This window comes from Tasmannia lanceolata, unplaced genomic scaffold, assembly GCF_043159265.1.
Source record: "Tasmannia lanceolata isolate RefF3 unplaced genomic scaffold, GAP_Taslan_0.1 ptg000037l, whole genome shotgun sequence".
Taxonomy (NCBI): Eukaryota; Viridiplantae; Streptophyta; class Magnoliopsida; order Canellales; family Winteraceae; genus Tasmannia; species Tasmannia lanceolata.
Genome location: NW_027518714.1, coordinates 12,499,780 through 12,527,448, shown reverse-complemented (window position 1 = coordinate 12,527,448; position 27,669 = coordinate 12,499,780). Strand labels below are relative to the sequence as shown.

Below are 27,669 nucleotides of genomic sequence, written 5' to 3'. Positions count from 1 at the left end.
TCAAGACAAGATTTTGCTGATGTCAGCAAGAAAAAGCTGATGTGACCACTAAATATTCTCCCACATAAATCTAGGAAAAAAAAACCCAACAACCAAACGGAGAACATGGTGGCCCACCAGATCATCAGTTCAATGGACAAAAATTATTGTTGGGTTGGGCAAAGCATAAGGGGGCCATTGTGAAATCAGGTCAGGATTTATTTTATCCTTAGATATGCTTGCTATCCTATGTTTGTAAATCCACATTGAAGATGATGAATGAAGAAAACATTGATTCACTCATGGGATGAAGGATAAGGAGAGGGCTTGGAGACGATTCTAATAACCAATCAATATGGGCTATAGTGGCAAAGGGTTTTGTCCTCCTGTCAATGGGCTATTTTGTGAGTTTCATTGTGTAATCATACTAAGTGTGGGAAGGAACAATGAGCTTTCATATGAGTCTCTTATCTAAGATCTTACAATCCAACTATTATAAATAAAACACACAATCTCTATGGTATTAACGTACAATGTTCATTTCGAGAACTGCTGCAGTTAGTAGGGCATAATATTCAAGATGAACTTAGTGAAGCTTACCCAATTCCTCCAACAGTTTATCCAAGAATTTCTATCCACATTAAAACTGGCCCACTAACATTTCTCCACTTTTAAATACAAGGCTTTGTACTCAGTATTACACACCTAAAGCACCAGGATTGATGGAACCCATTAGGTTAGGCCCTTATGTGAGCCCACTACACACCCATTGTAAATGACCCACACTCAAATAGGTCCAATCATCACCATACGTGCATATTGAGGAGCTTGCAGACCAAAGATGCATACTAGAAACAATGAATATCAAGACCTGCTTGCTAAACAAAAGGCTCGTAATAAAGGACATAAGAGACCCAGTTGGAAATACAAACAATAGGGGTGGAAATGCTGGAAAAGATGGAGGAAATGCTGCATAAAGGGGTGGAAATATCATTGGACTCTCATGAATGGCCTGTGAAGCATGTTGGTTTACCATTTTGGAAGAAATGAGAACAAACTTTCGTCTTTTCAACGACAAATATACAAGGCTTCGCCGTGATTTGTGCTTGATATTCAAAAGATATTAATGAATTCGGTGAAGGATGTAGACCTTGAAGGACCCACATACAGAATTTTCTGTTCTTACTATTTCAGGGAGTAACTTTGACTTCCTTCAATGTTGAAATACAGAGAACAATTTCCAATCCATAACTTGTTTATAAACATATTTACAAATTCCCTTTTCTTAAGTTTTATATGAGGTGCTTTCTTTAATGCCTTTCCTGATTTGATTATAACTTGGAAATACTATTTAAGAATTTAATTCTGCATCATTGTAATCAAATTGTTTTCTTACTATTAATCGCAAACCCCTAGTCACATTGGTGATTTTTAAAGCCAGAGAAGGGGGGGGCTTTCATCTTCTTGAGTTTAGAACTCCGTACATCTTTCATTTCACTTGAGGCAGTCACTTCACTTCACGGGGTCTCTTTCACGCCAGCATTTATTACAATTGAACTTATTGAAGTAGCTGAGTCAGCCCAATACTTGAATGCTGTCCGGCAAAATGCACACCCACGAGGCTCCCTCTGCAACCAATTCAATTTATGTCCTCTCTCTCTCTCTCTCTCTCTCTCTCTCTCTCAATTGCAAACCAAGAACAAGCTCCCTTGGGAGAAAATGGGAAGTGTTCTAAGCAAACGTAATGCTAACACAAATGAGAATTCTAGAGGTCTAAGAGAGAGGATCAGGTTCTTGGAAGAGGAAGTTTCACAAATGAGGTGCAAGGAGGAGGGCGAGAGAAGAGGCCATGAGCAACAGGCAAGCGTGTTAGTGGCTAAGGAAGCTGAATGGAAGAGCGAGAGGAAGAGATGGAAGGACGAGGTGGGGAGGTTGAGGAACAATTTGCAGGACAACCACCGACTAGAAGAGAAGCCCATGGTGACAATGGGTAAAGGTGATAAAGAATGGGAGCTAATGGGAGCCAATTTTGTATTGGAGCAGATGATGGAGGAGCAGGCTCTCAGGGAAGAGGCTATCCAGAAGTGGAAAGGGCTTTACCTCGCCATTAAGGGCCAGCTGGTCGATCTCATAAACAGGACACATCAAGGTAAGGCACAGTGTTTTTACATTGTTTCAGGCCCAACTCATGGCTGGAGGAGTTGGGCATCATTCATTACTTAATTACTAAATTCTTGGATAAGTTACAGATTAGGGGGGGACATAATTCCTTGGATAAGCTGCTCTGAGTATTGGTTTTGCTGGTTGGACAATTCATCTTGTCCGATGTTTAGCAATTTTGTGCTGATAATATTTTTATCCAGGAGCAAAGGTAGAACTGGACAAAGAATAGGGAGTCTATGTCTATCCAGGAATAAAATAAATCCTGGTTTGCTATCCCCATAGTGAATGGTTACCTGGGCCTTGGAAGGGTCAAATGGGCCATTAAATACTAGATGGCTTGGACTGCTGATCATATCTTAAGCATAGATTGAGCAAAATGGAGGGTCTAGATGACCATTAATTGTGGTAATTGGATGATTCTATCCCTTCATTTTCTGACCACCAATTGGATCATCTGATGGGAGGGGATTTTGATGCATGCATCCACTTGGGTCCCTCCTGTACTTCTCCCTGCTCATATGTTTCAATATGCACATGCATCATATAAGAACCTTTACATGCCATAGCATTTACTAATGTTTTTCATAAATGATAGTCCTTAGTTTTGATGATGGCGCTCACTTCATTACCACAATTCTCTAGCTGTATTGATGGTAAAAGTCTCTTAACTCCAAATTAAGAGTCCAGAATTAAGAAAGGAGTGTCATTAATAAATAAAGGGGGTGCAGATATCAGATCGCTCTGATTATATTCATATCATCATCAATTTCATTGCCAAAAAACCTACATAACGATATTGCCACTAAGATCAAAGATTTTGTGGAGTGATTAAGTGGACATGGTCTTTTTTCTGCAGGGGATAGATTATGGTGGGGGCCAGAGGATGAGGTTAATATGGAAGGGCTACAAAGGGAGCTGAAGTCCAGGGAAGAGACGGTGGAAGCATTGAAAGAACAGCTATTAGCCATGGTGGAGGAGGGAGGCAAAAGGGAAAGGGAGGTGGACATACTGAGACAGAGCCTAAGAATTATGATCAGCAACAAAAGTCCCCACATTGGGAAAAATCTCCCTCAAAACTTCAAATTCAATCGGCTACAATCCACAAAAGTAAACAGAAATAGAGCCTGAAATAGAGCACTTCATCGCCTATAGATTGTATTGAAGATGTTTCGAGTGTGTCACAGAAATGAAAGTAATTTAAATTTGAAATGTCACGAATTTGATCATGATGGGGCGTTAACAAAAAAATTTACTAGTAAGGGTGCTGTTGGATTGCCAGAATCAGGAATAGGAATCGGTATACCCATTTCGACTCTGCTGGAATCAGAATCCTACTTTTTGGGCAAGGACAGACGGCGCCATAAAATTCCCCACTATCCGTTCCGCCCCAGTTTCAATTCTATCCTCTATTCTGTTCATTTATTTGATCCGAATGCTGGAATTGGGCAGAATTGGACGCTGATTCCGATCCCTAATTCATTTTGGTCAATAATATTACACAAATTTGCTTCATTTTGGCCAATTTCTACTTATCAGGAATGTTAAAAATCAACAGGAGCACTAGCAGAAACATAAATGGGCAACAGAATAACATCTTATTTACAGAAGTTGAGCAGATCTACAAGATCAGAGTTTAAGTGTATTAAACTTCAAAAAATGCCGTTTGTCCATAAGAACTCAATCCACAAGTCTGCGATATTGAACTAAACTGAAAGAAATTCTACCAGTGCAAAAAGCCAGGTGATTTTGATAACCAATATATATACATAATCCATGTTGAAGCACATTTGATGGGTATACAAGATTGAAATTGTCCAGACTACATGGACTTTCTCAGTGACTATAAATTAAACTTACATCATTTTACATGAAGAAATTATAGAAGAGATGACTTGATGCAGTCTATACAGATTGAAATGAGAAAGACATTTCTCCATCAAAAGATTGATTGAGGAGATGAAGTAGACAAGCTTAGGTGATCAATGAGTTGCCTTCTTCATTGGAATTTGAACTGCCAACAGTTCTGTAATTCGATCTCGCACTCTGCAGAAGACGAGAGATTCTTAAGTTGATGAAATTTGCTATCAAGGAAATAAGATAAAACATAAGTACCATGTCCGTGCACTTGTTTACACAGCAATAAGGCAAAATACCTATTCACATTTATATTTTGGTATTTTTTTTATATCTCATACATGTATTTGTAGTACATCTAGCCCTCCCCAGACCTCGCAATGGCGGGAGCCTCGTCCACTGGGCCTCCCTTTTTATACATGTATTCGTAGTATATAATAAACTATCCGGATCATCCTGACATAGTTATCGGAATCTCTCTAATTGGGTTGGAAGCTCACTTTGGAAGCAGAAATCAAGCTTGAGGGACAAAAGCGCCTAAAATATGAAGATTGCTTTTATGTTTCTGAACAAGCATGAGAGCATATTTGAACACAAATAAGTTTAAAAGCCACCTCACACACAAAGGTTTCTTCAAGAAGCCACCTTAAAAGGGATTCATGCACACAACCTAGAAGCCTATTGCAGCCAATTTCTAAACAAGCATGAGAGCATCACATTGAAGATGTTTCGATTGTATTCACTTGGAATGCTTTGCTAATAATGTGATGCTAAATTTCTACATATGCTAAAGTTGCCTGTATGGTGTGTAATACAATTTCGTGTTCTAAAATTCTTTCTTTTGCCCAATCTTTTGTTGCTTAGCATATCACTAAATTTAGCTATAAGAGAATGCTCAAATAAAGGTTTACCATTAGGTATGAAGTACAGAACATCTAATCTGTAGTTAACAATCATACCTGAGGTTAACCATGAACTCAAGCAACTCAAAGGGATGATTTTGGATAAAAAGGTAAGAGAAGGCACACCTCTAAAAGTGTGATATAATAGAAGTCTTCCATATGCTGCATAAGTGCACTCCCATCTCTGATCGAACGGAAGAGATTTATCTCAGTCAGCAATATCTTTTCAACGAGTTCCCTCTCTCCTTTCATCTGAAGAAAAAATACACATAAAAATGGGGTTAGAAATTACAATCCTTTACTTTTCATGCCTTCTAAAAACATTTCAGTTGCGTCCGACAAAAATATGAACACATCAAAGTTAGAAATTATAATCTTTTACTTTTTCATGCCTTCTAAAAACATTTCAGTTGCCTCCAAAAATATGAACATATCAAAGTATATAAAACTGTTACTGTTCAGCAGAACACACAGCATTTTGGTTTGTGAGAAATAAGAAATATATATGATGCTATTTGTGCACACATCTCCAGACCATCAAAATATTGTCTTCCATTATCAGTCATTGAGGGGGGCCTGTTTTACTGAATTTTCCAATCAATTACCTATATATATATATATATATATAAACAGCTGTCAAAAGTTATTACAGTTTCTAAAAAACTCTCAGAAGCCAATGAAAACAGAAAAGAAAAGCTGAGTTTGTGCCATTATTAAACCATGGCAGTGCCAATATCAGTAGCATGTCTGTGTGTTTTTGTGTTGGGGGGGCTGGGTGTTTGGGGTGGGGATGATATTTCCACCTCCTATTCTAGCCTAGCCATTCCACCCCTACCTATTGACATAATATTGCATTTTACATAATTTTTAAAAGACCATAAACACCCTTACGTTCTCTATTTTCTTGTCCAAAATTATAGAGAGAGAGAGAGAGGAGCAGATGGTCGAGGATAACTCATTCGCTTTTTGTTTACACTTCATTTTTCTGTTTTTCTCTGGTTTTTACCTCTCCTTTGGTCTCCAAACACAGGAAAAAGTTGCCCTTTTCCGTTCCCACTCTGATAGACCCAAAATTTTCCCCTCTTTTCAACTTGTGATCTGATCTATGCCCTCCATTCCAACTTCTTTCAGATCTCTTCTCTGATATAGATTTTAACTTTTTAGATCTCCAATTAGAAGATAAATAGGGTTCTTCCTTTTTACACCTTTTTTTACCTCCTTTTCCTTATATCTGTTGCACTGATGTGATGTTGCTGCCAGATCCTAGTGAATTGAATTTGCAGAAGATTAGTGAAGTAATTGACATCCTTCATCATGGATTGGAGAAAGATGGCGACCTACCCATTCTACTCAAGATCATAGCTTGCAAGCATACAGGTTGGTGATTGAAGCTTACAAGTGGCCAAGCATTATCCCTACACATCTACTCTTGAACATGTAAGAGGCCTGAAATGGTGATGCTTGCGGAGGACCCACAAAGTTAGGCCATTGATCGGTACAGGATCTAGGAGCCTATTTTTGTGGGTAAGCTTCACGTGGAATTTGAGGGTAACTGTGAAGCCAGGCTTAAGACCAATGGTCTCTTTGAAGACAGACATGAGTCTCTCTCTCTCCTCTTCTTTAACTTGCTCCTTTCTCCCCTCTTTCTTCCATCATTTATTTGTGCAAGAAAATTAAGAACACAAATGGCATTATGGTCTTTCAAACTAACTGTTTGAAATATATAATGAAAATGAGAAGTGGTCAAAATGCTAAAATTGGGGGTGGAATATAATCTTCCAAACAATGATATAATGCAATACAATGAGTCTGTATGCATGATATTAAGGCTAAACCAACAAGCAGGGTTTTTGTTTTGAAAAGCATACAAACTCGTTGACGAGAACATCAGGTGTGTACTCCCCAATGACATCACCTTGGTACCCGTCTTCTACAAGATCCATGTTAGCCTGTGACAACATGTTTGTTAAATATAAAGAACATGTATAACAAATAACCAAAGTTCATTGTAGTTGACATGCATTACATGAATTAATGCTTTAGCAATTTTAAATAAAGAAACTATTAGCATAATCGAAATTTGTTTTATAACATTTAGGCATGAAACCATTTATAGAAACTGAGAATAAACGCAATTGATAATCAAAACTTAGTTTTCAGGTTGGCAATGGATAAAAAATATTTTCTTTTTGTTTGTTCATCAATCAACCACTTTAGGACAGAAGAGTAAGAAGTTTCTATTTGCATGCAATGGGAGTTCCACTTGATCACTTGTTCTCTACAAACATATTAATTTGAAATTAGGCCAACTGTCTTACGAATCCAACCAAAACATAATCAGTTGGGAAATTTTGTTTTTGAGAGGATTCATAATTAGAACTTATTAGAGGGTTCATACTCAACATCGAATGCAGAGATTGTGTTGATGGCATGAGGAGAAGGCCATAACTTCAAGTCCAGAGTTAATAATAGTGCCCAAATTTAAAGAGAAAATTTTTCTGCATTTTGCCAAAGAAAGTCTTCTTGGTATGAAAAAGATGTTCGGGTACATTTATAGTTCCCTTCCTCCATTGACACAAAAATTATGCCGAGTTGAGGCAAGTAATGCGTTGGTAATTCACAGATAGTAATTTCAGTTGAGTAGCATATTAGTGATTCACTAGTATGCTTACCTACCATGAGTAATAATGCATGAATATATTAATTCGCATGGATTTGCTTCTCAAAACAAGGAAATTCTTCTATCACGTAAATGTAAAGCACCTAATGTTCACACATCCTCATACACATCTATTTCGATAAAGCAGACAACATATTGAATGAAAATCTATTTAGTATAACAGATAATATATAATGGCATAGCTGTACACAGCAACACCCCACTAAGGTGGCAATATAATACAAATGGATCCCGCACTTTTTTCACCATAACACACCTGTGGCAGTACCAACTCGGCAACTCCGGGAATTTTCGGTTTTGTCATCAATAAAAGGCGTACCAATTTTTATTATAGGACTACAAGTAGGTCACAGAATTGAGTATCACATCAGTAACTTCAAACTTAGGCCTTTTAAAATGGAGAAATATTGTTCCAGCAGAAAACTAGACAGAAATGCACCTAAAGTGGGCCACAGAATCAAGTTGGTTGCTCCTCAATAAAAATTAGTAATTAACCTCAGGGCTATGCAGACTAAAAATGCATATACATCGAGTGAAAGAAGCAGCAGAAAAAGGGGATCAAGTGTTACATTGAGCTGGAGAGAGAGCTCCAGCAATTGGAGGGAGTCAATCCAGGAGTTCTAAAAGCAGTTGTTTCAGAACCAGGTTCATTAGTTGAGCACATTTAATCTAATCTTCTACAATGTAAAGAATAAAGAACAGATTTAAAAAGACATTCTTTCTTGGTGTGGTTTTAGTGCTGGATTGGGTTTTTTTAATAAAATCAGAGTTAGAAACTTAGACCTACTTGTAGCAACTATGTAGTCTTTTGTGCTGGCTTAGAGAGAATAACTTCAGTTGGAACTTACATCTCTATTACCATAACCCAATTTGCTGTATCAGTTCCAATCTGAATAGCAATCGAAGGAGTTTTAACACTATTATGTGCTACATTTTCATTTTTGCCGTTCATAACATGGTTTTTGCCGCCAATTTGATAACTGAAAGGGTTAAGAGTAATGGAACTTGGTAGAAATGCAACTCACAATGACAAATAAGAACTTTCTCATACTTGGTTAGAATAGACAACACTTATTTTGGAACAAATATTTGTAAATAGCATCCAGATTATTCATGGACCATTATTCTGGTCATTCAAGATAAAGAGCAATGCCAATAACAATTACTATGACAGTTAAAAAGGCACTAATACTTATGGATCTTGAAACCAATCACCCACCAAAGCATCCCTTAAATCTCCAGTTGTAAGATAAACAGGTTGAGCAACATGACAATAGCCCATCAGCCGCGGCACTGTTGGAATAATATCTCTGTGATTAACGATTCTCCAGCTATCTTTAACTTTCTGCAAATTTTGGCTGTGAGCAAATAAGTAGAGTTCCACAACCCAAAGTGACATAAATCATGTGCTAGTAATAGGCAATTGATATTATCAACAGAAGCAACAACTCACAGTGACATTAATCACGTGTTAATAGAATACACAACCAATAGTTAACATTGTTCCAAAATCAATATCACGATATGTGTAAATTGATCCATATCCTACTAATCTTTAGTCAGATGAAGAATACAAATTACGAATGGAGTGAATCGATGGATCCAAAGCGAATCAATGTTTACAATAACTGATGTAAATAATCTAAATTTCTCCCAAAATTTTGTTACAGATTAGTTGTAAATCATAAAAACAAGTATGATTCATTAAATATGCATGGTTTAAGTGATTTGATGAGATTTCATGGTTATGTTTTCACATTTTTTTTATTTATTAATTTTAATTTATTTTTCTAAATTCAAATTGCTCGTTTCCTATTTTTTTTCTCTATGTTTTGTTTTTTCTTCGTTGTTTTATGCTTCGACAAGGGTTTGAGGCTAGGTCCATTAATTCATACTTCTATGGCAAGTTTTCTTTTTTTTTTTCTTTTTTTCTTTATTTGAACCCTGATTACTAAGCTCTTGATTACTTAAACACTCTGCCTAGTCTAAGTATGGGTCTCTAATAAAGTGGGAAGTAGTCCTAAGAACTGACACTTGCAAGACAACAGCCAGTTTGAATAGCTAAATAGGAGAACTTGAATTTATAATTTTGTGACGATATGAGTTTTCTTCATGAAAATTTTCTAAAGGATTCATTAGCCGACCCCAACTAGTTAGGGAAAAAGGCTTAGATGAGTTGAGTTGAGTTGAATTGATGAGTTTTCTGTGCACATTGAAACTAGTTCATGAAAGGATGAAATGTCTGAAGTTACTAGACTAGTTGTTGTGCAATGACATCTGTTAAGTTACCAACTTCTCCAATCGCTTAAGCTGTTGGAGAAAGGTGTTATTTATCTTTTATACTTTAACACTCCCCCGCACGTGTGGCCCACTTGGCAAACATATGGCACATGTGGTCCCACTTTGGGCCGACCATCGCACGTGGATTTTTACTATCCGGGAGGTTTGAACTCGAGACCTTTGGCTCTGATACCATGTTAACTTACCAACTTCTCCAATCACTTATTTGGAGAAAGGCGTTATTTATCTTTTATACTTTAACAACATCATAGTTACTGCATTGGGCTACCTCGATCTTGGCTTGATATACCTTCAATAAACCAATATTATATTTTGATAATTATCATTTAGGGAAAAAATTGGTAATCGAAGAATTAATTAACACGAGCATGTGAAAAGAGGAGATCAAGTTTCCCATATGAAAAAATGGATAACTGTATGTCAATATAAGCTTCAGAAGTAAGCTTAACAATGACAAAAGTAGTATCACAACTTGATGCGGATTAGAAGAAACTCTGAAGGAACATCTCTTGGATGTCTTTTGTCATATTTTGTAATGGGGATATATATTACGGGGTGATAGTTTGATTTTTTTCCTATTTTGGTATAAGGGATATATTATGTTAGTCGTCATTTTTGAGATGTTTTGATCAATGAAGATTAGGCCCTGTTCGTTTGAGAACGTGCCTACAGATTGTGAGGCCCAAACCTATTATTGGACTAAAAATTAAACGTAATTTTGAGTCCAATAACCGATCTGTCTTACAATCGGTTGTCACAATCTCAAACGAACAGGGCCTAAGAGAGTGACATTCTACAGTTTTTAATTTGAAGCTACGGAATAAAAAGACACATCACAAGTCATATTCCTGTTGATCCCATTTCACATGCAGTTGGATCACAACATCTTTTAAATATGTCAAGGACAATAGGAGATTCAGTTTGGCATCCATATAATTGAGGTTGATTTCATTTGGAGGAAAAGGCTAAGGCTTTTGTCATTTACATATAAAGGTTAAAAAGCTTCTGTATCTCTTTTGAAGTTCATATATAGAATATTGCTTAGAGCATTTTCATGCTATATAATATTACTCGAAACATGAATACAACTGCCAATTACCTCATTGTAGACTTCTGCAAATCTTTTATTCCCAACTCTAGGAGAACCAAAGTTATACATGGTAATGGAAATTGCACCACACCTATACACAAACCATAAAAGAGGATCTCAAAGTTGTACCCAAGAAAAATACCACTATGTACAAAAGCACCACAATGAATGAATGGATTTTTATGAGATTTACAATACAACAATAAATGGAACAAGATTAGTTCATAAGCTCTTGTTTAGGATATATGCTAAAATAGTAGTGGATTTAGAACAGCATTGTCCTTATTTTGGAAAAAAAATATCCGCTCTAGGCCTATAGTTTAGTACTTTAGTCACTTCCGACATTATCATCAACGAATGAATCATAAACATGTTATGATGTTAGTATGCTAAAAATGGGCATTATTATCAAGGATGCAAAAGAAAACAATCTTTTCATACAAAAAGATAAGGGGAAAAGGCAACTTAAATTTCCATTTGTTCTTTAAAAGTGTCACACACAATGCCTTGACAATATTAAAATCTTCGAGAAAAAGAAACCTTCAAGGAAGCATAACATTATTAGGATTAAATTGATGTATTTCAACTTATGATTGAGGTTAAAGATATGGTGGATCGGCATGTGCGAAAATCATAGCATCCCAATGCCATTAAAACCTATGAAAGAAGAGTTAAATCTGGAATTGATCGTGACCCAGGTTTGGAGGAAGAACATGAGCCAAAGAATGGTGGAAATGCCCAGATCTGACATAAATGAGGTCCACTTCATTATGTATGAGCTTTGACACAAATGGGGCCCACTCCACTCCCACGCATATATAAAAATTTATTTTTATGCTGCTGTTATGTTTTTTTCCCAGAAAAGTCTTTTGTTAGGAAGTTTGAATTAGTTGGACTGTTAGCTTTAAAAAATGTTTCGTGGGTTTTCTCTATTTTAAGTTTTTATTTCTGTTAGAAAGTATAATTCAGTTAGGACTCAAGCTGGGGTGTCTATATGGTGATATATGCTTGCAGGGTTTTTAGAGAGTTTGGAGGTGAAAATAAGAGAAGAAGTTTGGGTTTATTTTCTGCGCAGAATTTTCTTCACTTTTTGTTCTTGAACAGATCACGGCTTTGTTCACGGAATTTTCCACACTTTATGTACAGCAAATACCTACAGATCTGTCTCTGGAGTTCACTTGCAGGAAATTCCAAACTTTGAGAGCCTTGCTACTAAAGACTACTACAAGGTTTTCATCAGATCTGAGCTACGGTTGTAATCACCAGCTTTCGACTTATCTGCAACAATTTTTCATCTTCTTGGATTCGTCATCTACCTAATGGTGAATGCCGTGATTTTACTGCAGCAAATTACTTCTTAATTGATTTAAGATTTGGATTATTTGTTGATATCTGTAACCAAGAGCTACCCATCGACTCTTGGAATTTTATTTCTGTAATAAATTGCATCACAAATGGTTGGGTGGAAGGTTCATCATTGCAGAGATGAAGAGAATTTCCTTATAAGATAAAGGCTAAACCCCCTCTCCGCCCTTAAATCAAAAGGCAAGTTTGGAAACAACCCCAAAGGTACTCCACAAGTTGGATCAATACCACATATGTGAACCACTGCCCTTATATATATCTGGTTAAATAAAAAGGCAAGTTTTGAGGCAAACCCAAAGGTACTCCACAAATTGGACCAATATAACATATGTGAACAGCTACCCTCATATACATGCTGTCCAGCTATAAATCTTGAACCATTGAAAGATTCATCTTATACATCAATATAAACTACCTTATAACCTTTTTGCTCTTATCAAGAAGCTATTTGGATTACTATGTAAGTTGTTTAATTTGTAAATACGACAGAGACCATGCATATAAATAATGGACTTTCAAAATTGAAGTGTCCCTTTGCTTTTCCTTTGTTTAATACACATGTGGAGATCCATTTTCTCTTCGATCGAAAGCATTGAAGAATTTGCCAACTTCTATTCTAGGTTTCAATGTTAAAGCTATAAGATTATCCCCACTATAACTCACTTAAAACCAATTTCCAGTTAATAAGACATAATATTCAAAACCAGATCAATTTTTTTTTGAAAATTGACAATATATTCATCTACTTAGATCATTACAAGCAGAAGGAACCAGGAGTCCCCCTGTGTACAGAATATTCTAGAAACAGATCAAATTCAGCCTTAATTTTTATTTTTTTCCACCTTTTTTGTTGAAACGATTCAGCGTTAGTGTTCTATTTTACTTAATTTCAAGGAATCAATATTCACCTTCTATAACATATTTATACAAGTAGAATACCCTTATTTTTGCAGCTTAATATTAGGTCAATTCAAGAATTAATCCATTTGTACGTAGGCATCTTTTGGCTAAGCCCGAATGTACCTTTGTTCTTAATGGATTTCAGAGCATTTTCAAGATACTCATAGTTAGATTTGGATGTTGAGCATAGTTAGATTTGGATGCTGAGCATATGACTGAGTCTTAGCTCTTATTAGGTGACTCACGGACCAAAAAAAATACCATACAAGATTTTTCTGAAGGTACTTTGCAAAAAAAAATTTCTAATCTTAGCCTTCATTGTTACTCTAATGACCCTTTACTAAAGACTCTAAAGTCTAGACTCTAGACTTCTAAAAACTGAAACTGAAACATAAAACAATCAAAACTCTAATTGTCGTCACTAATTCCATCAACATTAGACTATTTTGGATGCACAGAACTATAAAATCTTGTAAAATATGAAGAGATAGCATATGTATGTCTCGAAGAGATCTTCTGAATGAAATATAGATTGCTCAATATAAACAAATATTGATTTGTAACAAAAAAGATATAAATATAAAATCACATTTTGTAAGACATACATAAAACTCACTTTGCCATCTGACTCGAACAAAGCTCGAGAGCAAGAAGGGTAGCTAATGCACCACCTAAACTATGTCCGGTCACATAAACATGCCACTTAGTCATAGTTTCCACATGATCCTCTCTGCAATATTAACATATTTAGATTATGCACGGAATAGAAAGAAATAACAAATAGCTAGACACTGATAATAAAATAGAAAAAAAAAATTCTGGAGGAAGTGCACTAATAGCAATGAGCTTTACGGCTATAAGCTTACAACCAGAAGTAAATAAGTGTACATATTCATGCTGCATAAATTATGTTGTGTTCTAATTGCTAGAGACCCGATAAGGATTAATGACTTCTTGATAGAATAAATATGCATGTATGTATATATGCATATGTTTATGTATAATATAAAGGGATCCGTGGATTGAATATCAAATGAAAAATGACAGAGATATGTAGAAAAGAATAATCTTGTAAAATGACAGATGTATGTAGATAAGAATAACTTTCTAATTGAGTCTTTTAACAACTGTCAAAAGATAAATTAGTTTCTTGCCTTATTTCTTGCTTAGTATGCTACATGTTTATATCACTTAGGGCATTTAAATCTTTTCGTATGACATCACAAATAAAAGAGGGGATGCTTCACGAAGGGATATACATCTAAATTTAACAATTTCTTTCCCCTCTTCCTTTCTTCTTTCTTTCTTCCGGTCACTATCTCTCACTCAAGTTTTCTACTCTACGCAGCTTTGAAAATGTTAATATTTCTCAGGTTGAGGAGGATATGATGACATGGGATGCCGATGCCTTATGGTGTGTTTTCAGTCAAATCCTTTTATGGGATGTTGACAAAGGAAGACACATCAGAAATGAATTGGGAGAAAGTTTAGAGGGCTCTGTATCTCCCTAGAAACCAGGGTTTACGCTTGATTGTGATCTTAAGTAGGACTAACATTTTTGCACCCTTGATAGCCTAAAGAGGAGGCATTTCAAGCTTGCAAACAGGTGTACTCTGCAAATAGGAAGCGAAGGCAGTTGATCATGCTTTCATTTGCTACAAGTAAGCAGAATTTGTCCAAGGTATTTAAAACATATAACATTATGTGAGTTCTCCCAAAATCCTTAGGGGCTCTCATTTATGGGTAGAGATGCCGAGATTTTGGAGACAAAGACAGTATTTTGCAGTTGTGAGGAGCATATGGTTTGATTGGCAGTACTCGACACAATTTCTTCAAAAAACTGGAAGAACATTTTAATGGAAAGATTAGCAAATGGAAAAGAAGTGGGCAAATGTATTCCACCTTCGCCAAACACCGTTAAGCTGAACTTTGATGGATGCACTTTAGGAAATCTGGGTCCTATGGGTACTGGTGGGGTATTCAGAGTAAGAGGCAAGTCATCTCTTCTCCGGGTTTGATAGGCATCATAAACTTGAAAGAGGCCGATGTTCGAGCATTGATCAGAGGGATCCATAGATTCAAAAGGGACATAGAGAGGAAAGTTGTGGGTAGAAGGGGATTAAGAAAAGGAGATTGGGAGGGCAGTGAAGTGCAGAATTTTGACAGGCCGTGGAGAGTGGCGAACTTCATCAATGAGATTGTTGACATGATTAGAGAGAGGGAGATTGTAATTTCATATGTCGAGTGGCTAACGAGTTGGCCAATAGTCTAATAAAGATGGGAGCTTGGGAGGGCACTGCAGAATTTTGACAGGCCGTGGAGAGTGGCGAACTTCATCAATGAGATTGTTGACATGATTAGAGGGAGGGAGACGGTAATTTCATATATCGAGTGGTTAACGAGTTGGCCAATAGTCTAATAAAGATGGGAGCTGGTAGAGATTATTTGTACATGGGGCAACCTCTGTCCCAATTGCAAATTTGTACATTGCTTCATTTGCTTAACATAATTTATTGATTTCGTAAAAATAATAATAATATTACAAAAACACATCCTCTAGTATATATAATAGCACATCGGGTTATTCATAAGATTTTCACAAATAAACTACTAAAGGGGGTCAAGAGACAATTCAAATAACACATTCAAACTATTCAACGGCTAGATAATTTGATTTCCATCATCACAAATAAGTGTTCCAAGGCATTCAGAGACAAAAAATTATGTTGTATATAAGTAAAAGATCAAAAATATTGCAAGCCAAATATAACAGCAGATATAAACTTTTTGAAGGAGGTCACAGAGATAGGTATTATGAATATATGACTAATTATTAATACATACTACTTCTCATTCAATGTCAATAACAAATGAAAATAAATTTCTGAAGAGGCATTACTTACACAAAACCTATTGAGACTTTAATGAGAGACATGATCCTATTCCTGACTGAATCATATGCGCTCAAAAAACCGCTGTGAACCTGGCAAAAGGAAAACATGCTACGAAATCCTTTTGATGGAACATTTCGCCTTACGCTTAAGTTTTTTTTTTTTTTTTTTGGGTTGAATGGTTAGGCTTTACGCTTAAGGAATTCATCATATCCTGTAAAATAGGCACAATATAGTTTATTAATCTTAAATCCATGTGTTGACCATACCTGTATTTCTTCCTTAAAGTCACCACCTAGCCTCTCAGGATTTAACCTATTAACATTAATCATAATAAAAAAAAATAAGAAACTTGCATGCAAATTATTGGAATGATAACCAAGTGGAAATTCTCATTAATACGCAGTTGAAGAAATAACCAATTGGCACTCCTCACTTAATACTTTTGTGAGAGGTTGTCATAGCATTTTGGGTATTGCAAGTCATTAAAGAAATTTTTTTTTTAAAAAGCACAATTAAAAATAAGGTTTGAGTGCCATTATCAAAACAAAGGAGTGCAGATATCGTTTCCCTAATTAATTCAATATTGCTATTGCCACACAATTTGATAGTTATAAACCACAAACAAAGTGAAATTCGAACAAGTGATCAAGTTTCTGCAAATTTAGTGACGGACGTCAATTCCCGTATTCTAACTTTTCAGTATCCTAAGTTCGTAACACATGACACATGCATTTACACAATCTTTGTCATGCACTTATCAGTTATCACATATTTTTGGAGTATAGAAGATTTCTTGTACCCTAATCATTTCCAAACCTCAACAATGCACCTGTACTCAGGTAACATAAGCTTATTCATGTAGAGAAAAAATCAGGGAACAAGGGGCTCAACAAAATGTGAGATCGATGCAAAGCTTTGTTTTACAAGCTATAGAGACGCAAAATATAAGAGAAAACAGGCAAGCAATTCGTACAAAAAGCAACAGATTTGTACTAGAGAGAAAACAACACCAAATTTATCAAATCATATCATAATGGCCAAGTGCAAGCTCAAAGTCCAGCAAAACCACCAAACAGTATAATTAGCATAGCAAAATCCTGTTAATGCATATATATTCCTAGTCAACCCTAAAACCAACTACAGATCCCAACCAGTGATTTCCTATGGAATAACATGTAATAAAGCTTTCCTAAAGCCTAAAATCTCTAATGGAAGCAACAACAGGAAACTCCATCACAAGTTTTCCAAACTTGGTATAGAAATCAGATTCCAAGGCCGAAGTAAAACACCCCTAAAACTAGATTAAAATCTCAAAAAATTTCAGTCAAGTAACTCTTTCATCTTACTGTTGGCGTCTAAACCCCTTGCCAATGTCATGGTGATGCCACCAGTGCAGTTAAGTTGAAGCCCTAGTTTAACCTTTTTCTTTTGAATTTCCCTGCAAGCAATGTCTAAAATTAATCGGACAAGAACTCGCCAGGTTGATGTGGCAAATTTTTTTATTAACTTGCCAAAACTGAGTCACTTAGGCAATTCAATTGTTGGATAGTGTTTGTAAGTGGGTTTGTGAAGATCCGAACGCACATGAGCTGCATCAAAAATTAAGCATGGTCATCCAACAATTGTGATATTCGAATGCAATCGGTGCTATTCTTTAACCAACCCCCCCCCCCCGGCAACTCAAATTTTCAGTCACTTGGTGTTTTCTGGAGTTTAAGGTCTTTATTTTTTTATTTTGAATGGCTTACTAAGTAAAGAAAATTGAACATTCTAAGACCATTATTCTTAAAAAGAATATTAATACCAAGAAGAATTAAGGGAAAAAGGAGTAATATTTCTAACACAAAAGCACAGTCAGTATAATGCCAATTATACATGAATAATCAACGGAGCAACTTGGGAGGCCAATTATCTGATAAGAATATACCCAGCAGGAGCTAGCATCAAATCAGTTCGCAAATCCTTCCATCTTACCTGACCAAGAAATCAACAAATTTAGCACATGCAAGCTACATAATGAGTGGTAGAAAAACCATTTGTTTAGCAGAAAGAAATTACTATCATTGCCACTAAAATCCAACACAACATCTGCAAGTATATTAGCAAAACCAACATACTTGTTCAGTTCCTCTGAAAGCAACAACTAATTTTTTCCGCAAAAAATCACGCCAAATTGCTACCTGCAGATCTTTGAGTTTAGCAATTCACAAGATAAGAAACTTATTCCATGAGAGAAGATGCGATATCTTGAATTGTATGATCCAAACTACCATATTTCAAATTTACAATCTCATGGATTATAGAAGAAAGCAATAATTCACTATGCTACATTAACGGATGATTAAGAAAATAAATTGCCTGCGTATCAGTGGATGCATTATCGAGGAAACATATCTTTTCAAACTCAGATTTAATGAAACTTTTATGGCCCAATGAAGTAGCAAGCATAGCCCAAGCCTCCATAGCACTCTCTGCAGTTGAGAACAATGCCTTCATCTCCTCCGCTCGTCTTTCATCCAACACTGATCCCTCTTCAGTGATATTTTCCTTCCCATTTGTGGAGTATCCTGTAACACCATCAGCCTCCGCGGTAGAAGCATCTTTTCCGCTCTCTTGCTTTTCTTGTTGAGAAAATGCGGCAGTCAGGACCATTAATGCTCCAAAGATACTATCTGTCTGCCTCAACACATCCCATGAGGCCTTCTTAATATCTGATAGTGAAGACTGAATCCCCTTTGTAGTAGATGGTAAGGCACTTGTACCATTGTCGCCATCAATACTTTTGGGAGTTGCAAGCCCAGATTCAACATACTCTGCCTCTGCGATCCTCCTTGACTGTAAGCCCATTTTCTTCAGAAAGTCAAATCCATCCAATCTTATTTTTTCAGGTATGGAAAAACCGAGGTTCTGGGCCACAGTTTGATTGATAACATCAGCGAAGGTTTTCCAAAAATATTCACCTGATTCTGTGGATTCATTACCTCTAGCATTGGCCACATCATTAAGATCCAGTAATTTGTTCTCATTCTTGCAACTCAAATTATCATCAGAGCCTTTTTGACTTGTCTCTTCCAGAAAAGACTGAATTGAAAGTTCATCAACAGGATTTAAAGATTTCACTGCACTCTCTTCACCCTGATTATCACCACTAGAAATCCGATCCCTTTGAAGGTATGTAAAATTGAATGATCTAAACTGCCCAAATGCAGACTGCACAAATTGACGAGCTTGTACATTCTCAGCGCCGAGGGCCACTTTTAAAGCAGAACCAAAACTGCTTTTCATAAGATAATCTGACATGAAAGGAATCCTCCACCATTGTTTCTCTTCATCAATTTCATCAAAGCTTTTATACATGACCTGATAAACCTCACCATTAGATACAATGAAGACTGTTTCGAGCAAAGAAAATAAAACTGGATCATAGCTTTCCAAAGTATTAAATTTTCAAAGGTAAGTGCAACAGTAAGGATCTGCAAAAGTTGTTGATGAACAGAAGTCCTTAGAAGCATGAAAATGAATTAAAAGGATCAAGCCTAGTAATAAATTAGCAAAAGTAACTCTTTCCGAGGAATTCAAAGACATGATTGTTAACTTACCAACTTCTCCAAAAGCTTAAGCTGTTGGAGAAAGGTGTTATTTATCTTTCACACTTAACACTCCCCCGCACATGTGGCCTACTTGGCAAACACATGGCACATGTGGTCCCACTTTGGGCCGACCATCGCATGTGGATTTTTGCTATCCATAAGGTTTGAACTCGAGACCTTGGCTCTGATACCATGTTAACTTACCAACTTCTCCAAAAGCTTAAGCTGTTGGAGAAAGGCGTTATTTATCTTTTTTACTTTAACACTTTCCCGCACGTGTGGCCCACTTGGCAAACACGTGGCACATGTGGTCCCACTCTGGGCCGACCATCGCATGTAGATTATTGCTATCCGGGAGGTTTGAACTCGAGACCTTTACCATGTTAACTTACCAACTTCTCCAAAAGCTTAAGCTGTTGGAGAAAGGCGTTATTTATCTTTTATACTTTAACAATAATAATATCAAAAGGATAATCAAACAGTTTTAGAAGACATGCCAGTGGCTCAGTGGAAAGTCATCATCAATGCAAACTTCTTTGAGAAAGTAATATGGAGATATAGTTCATATTCCTTTTGATCAATATGGTGAATCTGATTGGAAACAGCCTAAATTACTTATCTCTGATAAAGTAATCCATAACGTTTGCTGATGCAATCAGTGACCTGAAAATAGTAAAAAATTACTATACTTCCTCCGATCAATATCATAGATCCAGAGATTTTGTGGCACGATCTATGATGTGCTCATGGTAATAAAGATAGTGGAGGAAAAAAAAAACAAAAAAGTTTAAGAAAACTTACTAATTTAGGAGTGTTAAAGTATAAAAGATAAATCACGCCTTTCTCCAACAGCTTAAGCTTTTAGAGAAGTTGGTTAGTTAACATGGTATCAGGCCAAAGGTCTCGAGTTCAAACCTCCCGGATAGCAAAAATCCACATGCGATGGTCCGCCCAAAGTGGGACCAGATGTGCCACGTGTTTGCCAAGTGGGCCACACGTGCGGGGGAGTGTTAAAGTGTAAAAGATAAATAACGCCTTTCTCCAACAGCTTAAGCTTTTAGAGAAGTTGGTTAGTTAACAAGGAGTAATTGCAACAGAGATCCTTGGTCTGATGCCAATCCATGTCTATCATGTTCTCATGGGTTTGACTCAAAATTTGCTAAGTACATAGCTATCAAATAAATCATATCAATCCTATGGGGATTTATCCCAAAATATTTTGAACATGATTGACTCCAAATTATTCAAATAGACTTTTACTCATGGCAAGGGTATTCTAGGAAGACGGAATATTTTATTTTGATGGATGGATACGGAAATCATGGGGAAATGGTGATAAGTCAGCCTCACCGTCCACAACTAACCAGGTTATAGTCAAAGGTGTTTATGGAAGTAAAATTTTGACCAGGGGATCCTCTCATTAAGAGAAAAAATAAAGTACTTCCCTTTTCCCCCGAGGCATTTTGGTCATAGTTCTTAACACAAATTTTCTGATAACAATGGGAGGAAAAATTACCTCTAACTGTATCTTTCCACCACCTCCCATACCTTCCAATTCCACCATCACTTCATGCAAGTTTCCTGTAATATAAATATCATTCTAATACGAAAAAATTAGTTTCCTTTGTACCCAAAGTAGCGTGCTCCACAAAAGTAAATATACATCACTGAAATGCATCAATCTTAAAGGTTACAAATCATATCCTAAACATACTCCTTTCTCTATGTTATGCATTTCCACAGGTCCTTAATTATTATGTTGGCAACAACTGTAACATCATATTTGTAGATGAAAGTAACAAAAGATGTATGAAGCAGTGCAGGATAATAATTTCCATTTTCAGAAATAATCTCTCTCTCTCTCTCTCTCTCTCTCTCTCTCTCTATATATATATATATATATATATATATATATATATATATATTTCTCATACTTTAAATAAAAGTTCCCATTTCTCTACAAGAGTAACAGAGAGAGTCAGGAGCCTGCAACCATTATGTTTAAAAAATAATAAAGTAATGAAAGTAGGCCAAACTTTACCTCCGTCGGTCATTTCAGGCAAAGAGGGGTTTGGAAAAGATGAAAAGGGGGGTGAAAATATCATTTCCCATAACACTATTGTTTTCATTATATTATTGGTTTTGTTAATTGATCACCCTCTTAAATTAGAAATTAGAAAACCATCATTTGTCTTATCTAATGTGCTTTTGCAATTTTGCACTTAGGCTCTGTTTCTTTCAACTTCCACTTAAAATGGGAGTACTACATTAAAAGAAACAGAGCCTTAGGAAAATTGGAATGGTGACATTTAAGATAAGAGTGGCAATACCAATGCCCTTACTAATAATATCTATTATTTTTATTTTTATTTTTTTGAACGGCAACAAAATCTATTGTATTAATTCTCAACTCAACAAAGCCTTTGTCCCAAACTAGTTGGGGTAGGCAAAATGAATCCTTTAGAAAAAAAATTCATGAAGAAGGTAAGAGGAATCTACCCGGCTCTAATCCTGGTTCTAGTTGGGTTCTTCTACGTGGATCATTTTCTTCCATTCTATCCTATCCAAGGTCATGTTCTCTGTTATGTTCCTAACTATCAAGTCTTTCCTCAATGTTTCTACCCAAGTTGTTTTCGGTCTACCCCTACCTCTTTTTACTCCATCAATTTGGCACGAGTCGCCTCTTCTCACCGGAGCATCCAAAGGCCTACTTTGGATATTTCCAAACCATCTTAAGCAGTGCTCTCTCATCTTCTCCTCAATTGGAGCCACCCCCACCTTTTTACGAATGTCTTCATTTTTTATTCTATCTAGCCTTGTGTGGCCGCACATCCATCTAAGCATTCGCATCTCCGCTACACTCATTTTATGCACATGTTGCTTCTTGGTAGCCCAACATTTTGAGCTGTACAGCATGGCTGGCCTCACAGTTGTCTTATAAAACTTTCCCTTCAAACTCGGTAGGGATTTTACGGTCGCATAGAACTCATGAGGCAAGCTTCCACTTCAACTAACCTGCTCTTATTCTATGGTTAACATCATCTTCAATCTCTCCTTCCTTGTGTAGAATTGAACCAAGATGGCGAAAGATATCCCTCTTAGGTACCTCCTGTCCAGTCATATTTACTACATCCTCGTCCCGCCTCCTTACATTACTAAAGTTGCATTCCATATATTCTGTCTTAGTCCTACTCAGTCTAAAACCTTTAGATTCCAAAGTAGTTCTCCATAACTCTAATTTAGCATTTACTCCTGCTTTGGTTTCGTCGATTAATACTACGTCATCTGCAAATAACATACACCACGGCACCTCATCCTGGATACCCTCCGTAAGCTCATCCATAACTAGCGTAAAAAGATAAGGGCTTAGAGCCGATCCTTGGTGCAGTCCTATTGTAATTGGAAACTCACTAGACGTGCCATCCGTGGTTCTGACACTAGTAACTGCGCATCGTACATATCCTTAATCACATCAACATATTTAGTAGGCACTTTTTTCCTTTCAAGGACCCACCACAACACACCTGGGAACCCTATCATACGCTTTCTCCAAATCAATGAAAACCATATGAAGATTCTTTTTATTTTCTCTAAATCTCTCCATTAATCGCCTAATCAAGAAGATAGCTTCCATAGTCGATCGATCGGGCATGAAGCCAAAATGATTCTCTGACACCTTAGTCTCTTTTCTTAGTCTATGCTCAATTACCCTCTCCCAAAGCTTCTTGGTGTGACTCATTACCTTAATTCCTTGGTAATTGGTGCAACTCTGAATATCCCCTTTATTCTTATAAGTAGGTACTAATGTACTCTTCCTCCACTCATCAGGCATCTTCTTAATGATAAAAAATATTATTATCATTATTAGGAAAATCGTATTCACAGTCCCGTGTGTCGATAATGCACTCCTCATTTTATTACACTTTTTCTATTAGCTATTGATAGTGTTTTGGGAATAGTAACAATTGTTCACAGCTATTTAGAGAAGTGTAACATGAAGAGAGGTGTCATAATTAAAACAAAGAGTGGATATCTTTCTTTATTATTAATAAGCATTTGCTACTTTGCTAGGAACCATCGCAGATAGGCATTTCACGGCTGGCTGTTGCATGTGAGAGCAGCCACCTCAGATGAAATAAATGGATAAGACAAAATATGCTGAAAAGTGAGCCTGTGTGGCTGATCTCATACGCATCAGCCAGCCGCAAAATGCCTTTCTGCAAAAATCCCTAGCAAATCCCTAATTATTATTATTATTATTATTAGAGAATTGCGAGCGTCCATCGCAAAAGGCATTTCGCGGCTGGTCTGACATGTGACAGACTAGCTGCAAAATGCCTTTTGCGATGGACCCTAGCAAATCCATTATTATTATTATTATTATTTGAACAGGTGAAAGTTATATATCGCTATAGCAGAAAGAGGTAACACTCTCACCATCACATAAAAATTCTAGGTTAATGCCGGCATTTCCCATGCGCTTATGTGGAGTTACAAGGTTTGCATCCCAAGCTGCAACCTAATGTTTGAAGACCACGAATTAGAAAATAAGGATCACAATTACTCATGAATCATGGTATGACTCACATACTCAACTCCTAAAAAATCTATTTCAGTATAACTCATTGGCATTATACGATATATTAGAGAACATAGAATATTACTTACAAAGCATAGAAAATTAAGCAGTAGGAAACAGAATATACAAAGATAAAGAGAAACTAGAGCTCAAACAGCTTACAGAAGAGAACTCAACATAAAATTGTTCAACATAAAATGTAATCTGTCCTGGTCTATGTAGTTGACATGTATACTTGTGCAGGTGTCAGACATGAAAATGAGATAACAGACTTACACAACCCAAGAGACCTAATGCACTCCCACATCTATAGAGATATATAAAAGTATATGAGAACATGTACTAAAAGATATACATATCCATGGATATAAATATAAGAGACCTAATGCAATCCAACATCTATAGAGATATATAAATGTACATAAGAATATGTAGTAAAAGATGAACATATTCACAAATATAAATATAGAATTAATGCGGGTGCTTAAGAAGGAAGAAGAAGAAATAAGAACACAACAACACAACTAAGAGAAGAAGAAGAAGAAGAAAATGGGAGCAATGCTCAACCCAATTGATATATTATCAAGAACATAAGTTTATCAAAATCCAAAATACTTCTACAAATGGTTTATATCCCTTTAAATGAAAGACTCTAAGAGAAAATTCATTCAAGCTTCTCCACTGACTCGCTTAGGGATTTACATATCATAAATTGCTTTGGAACTCACAAAACTTGACTAGTTTGGGAACCCACATACACAATCTACTAAAATTGTCATAACTTTCTAACCACTAGTCTGATTTACGAGTTCTAATACACGTTGGAAAGAGCACAAAACTATCTACAACTTCTTAGTTTACCACTTTTCAAGATTCTTCCATCTAGAAGTCCAAAAGTCAGGTTCAAAATCTGGGTGCTGCATTATAATTAATGGCAGGAATGCAGCTTGGACACTCCACCCAAGCCACCCAGACGTGACATAGCTGTCATGTTGGCACTGCATCAAGAATACATATAAAAATAGAAATTCATAGTATTTTTTCTTTTTACAAACAGACAGAGAACGTCTATTACAAAGGAAAAAGAAGCAAATTACACGGAGCAGAGATTTCCCCAAGGACATGCTAGAAAAGTCATATGCATCGTATAGTAAAAGTCAAATATGTTCTCTAAGTGATTCCCATTTCAAAATGGCTGACTCAGGAATCAACAAGTTAACTTTCTAAAAAATGAAGCATCTTTGTTAGATAGTTGCTGCTAGATTGTTAACTTACCAACTTCTCCAGAAGCTTAAGCTATTGGAGAAAGGTGTTATTTATCATTTATACTTTAACACTCCCCCGCACGTGTGGCCCACTTGGCAAACACGTGGCACATGTGGTCCCACTTTGGGCCGACCATCGCATGTGGATTTTTGCTATCCGGGAGGTTTGAACTCGAGACCTTTGGCTTTGATACATTGTTAACTTACCAACTTGTCCAGAAGCTTAAGCTATTGGAGAAAGGTGTTATTTATCATTTATACTTTAACATAGATGATTTAAATACACAAAGCAGTAAATAAAGATCAAATATTTAAAAAATCCACATATCACTGATACAGGGATCGAAATCACCACCGGACTTGTGTCTATTTTCAACGAAAAAGTCCACTACAATAAGAGACTTCAACATTTCAATATAATTATTGCCTCTTAGCCTTCACAATGACAATGCAAAACTATGCTTTAGTCCATTCACGCAATAAAGTCCATGGTGGTCTCTTGCCATGTTGGTATACAGCCTATGCTGCTTGAGTTATAGCTTAGGTTATTTGTTAAGTAATGAAATATTATAACTAATCGACCAAGAAACCCATTCCTAAATTTCTGAACGTATGTAAGCAGAAGCTGGAAAGGAAGCAGAAAGGAGAAAATTCCAGAAATTTAGGAAGTGGAGGCACAAAGAAAGCAGTTATAAAAAGGGTGATGATATATTTGCACCCTCTGTAGGATGATTTGCACCCCTTATAACGTGATTTGACGTCAAAAAGTGTTAAAGTCTGACGCAATTCACATTATAAGCGGTGCAAATCATCCTACAGGGGGTGCGAATTTATCATCTCCCTATACAAAATACATTAAGGTAATTCAAAATTTGTATTTATGTCTTGTGAAACATAGAAATTAGTGCTATAGAAACTTAGATAACCCAGAAACGAAAAATGTAAAAAAGAAAAAACAACTAAAGATTGGAGCTACAGACGTGTGTTGTTGTGCACATTAAGAAATACTAGAGATAAAGTTGTGAATAAGTTTGATATCACAATGGACTATTTTAAGTCGCTGCTCATGCTGGATCTGGTTGGGCTTCACCATGATGACCACAGGCTAGAAGTTTGCCTAACTCAGTAATCGAATAAAAATGTGGGTCAGGACTAAGCCTTTAAAGATAAGGTCTTAAAGCGTCCATTATTAGCATGTATGTTTTTTTCCCTAAACAAATAAGTAGAGAGAAAAAATGACCAATGAAAAAATAGAGAAACAAAAAAGGAAAGCTTACATTCGCAACCTATAATAATTTTGTTAATTAAAATTACCATTTTACCTATCTATATGTATATTATAACAATGACAGGGTCCTATCAAAATTTATTGAAGTGTTACTTCAATAAATAGCAGATCAAAGTTTAGATTTTAACTTCATCATAAATAATGAATTTATAGAGATAAATCAGGTAACCTCAGTAGATTAAAAAAACTAAGTAAATTTGCAACTCGATCAAGAAGGTAGGATCAAAGTTTAAATTTTAACTTCATAAAATAATGATTTTATAGAGATAAATCACGTGACCACAAAAGATTCAAAACTTCAGTTAATTTGCAACTCGATCAAGAAGGTAGATTCAAAACTTGTGTAAATTTGTAACTGCATCAAGAAGGTGGTAACTTATAGAAAACCAAAATATGAATCCAAAAGACTTTCTTTTTAAAGTTTGCCGAATCCGGAATCCGACATTCATACCCATACTAATACAACATTGGTAAAAACCCAAATTTTGTTGAGGAAGGATTTAGACCTGAAGGTTTTTTGTGGGATTCTTCTTGAAATTAAAAGTGAAGTCCTCATTCCATGTTGGCTCTTTTGTCCTGCAAGCATCCAGTTGTTCATAATCAAAAGCAGCTGGAAAACCGACAGGTCCTCCAAACTAGGCAAGAAAATTAGTTGCTCACTACTAAGTTCACCACCTTTTCCCAAAACATAAACTTTCTTGTATAGTGAGATAAATCAAACATACAGATAATTTTCAATTTGTTAAAACTACTGAACATGATCCATGCAAACAATCAAAATATGTTAATCATAAGTTATGGCCGGAAACGGTTCTATAG

At 36.1% G+C, this 27,669-nt stretch overlaps 2 protein-coding genes across 7 annotated transcripts in view; one reads left to right on the top strand and one right to left on the bottom strand.

Annotated features, from left to right (window-relative positions):
- Nucleotides 1-1,581: 1,581 nt before the first annotated feature.
- Nucleotides 1,582-3,643, top strand: LOC143860284 (uncharacterized). The gene is made up of 2 exons (XM_077370855.1): nucleotides 1,582-2,128; nucleotides 2,999-3,643. The coding sequence occupies exons 1-2, from the start codon at nucleotides 1,699-1,701 to the stop codon at nucleotides 3,268-3,270; spliced, it is 702 nt and encodes a 233-aa protein (XP_077226970.1). The 5' UTR covers nucleotides 1,582-1,698; the 3' UTR covers nucleotides 3,271-3,643.
- A 208-nt stretch (nucleotides 3,644-3,851) lies between these two features.
- Nucleotides 3,852-27,669, bottom strand: part of LOC143860283 (putative triglyceride lipase) — a 36,620-nt gene continuing 12,802 nt past the window's right edge. For 2 of the 6 annotated variants that reach the window (XM_077370851.1, XM_077370854.1), the window contains exons 5-18: nucleotides 27,357-27,426; nucleotides 24,156-24,237; nucleotides 21,235-21,299; nucleotides 18,487-19,488; nucleotides 18,246-18,308; nucleotides 18,056-18,102; nucleotides 16,395-16,440; nucleotides 16,138-16,217; nucleotides 13,851-13,964; nucleotides 10,979-11,060; nucleotides 8,798-8,923; nucleotides 6,767-6,847; nucleotides 5,025-5,150; nucleotides 3,852-4,185 (exon numbers count right to left, since the gene is read on the bottom strand). In XM_077370851.1, coding sequence (XP_077226966.1) covers nucleotides 4,114-4,185; nucleotides 5,025-5,150; nucleotides 6,767-6,847; nucleotides 8,798-8,923; nucleotides 10,979-11,060; nucleotides 13,851-13,964; nucleotides 16,138-16,217; nucleotides 16,395-16,440; nucleotides 18,056-18,102; nucleotides 18,246-18,308; nucleotides 18,487-19,488; nucleotides 21,235-21,299; nucleotides 24,156-24,237; nucleotides 27,357-27,426 — 2,056 coding nt within the window. In that variant the 3' untranslated portion in view covers nucleotides 3,852-4,113. Of the gene's footprint in view, nucleotides 4,186-5,024; nucleotides 5,151-6,766; nucleotides 6,848-8,797; nucleotides 8,937-10,978; nucleotides 11,061-13,839; nucleotides 13,965-16,137; nucleotides 16,218-16,394; nucleotides 16,441-18,055; nucleotides 18,103-18,245; nucleotides 18,309-18,486; nucleotides 19,489-21,234; nucleotides 21,300-24,155; nucleotides 24,238-27,356; nucleotides 27,427-27,669 lie in introns of those variants that run through there. The other 4 variants (XM_077370852.1, XM_077370853.1, XR_013239657.1 and 1 more) reach the window with 4 other exon arrangements.

What these genes read in the sequence shown, in the direction of transcription:
- LOC143860284 (XM_077370855.1), top strand. Translation starts at nt 1,699, where the DNA reads ATGGGAAGTGTTCTAAGCAAACGTAATGCTAACACAAATGAGAATTCT. An exon ending in CATAAACAGGACACATCAAG is followed by an intron (nt 2,129 to 2,998) that starts GTAAGGCACAGT and finishes TTTTTTCTGCAG; the next exon opens with GGGATAGATTATGGTGGGGG.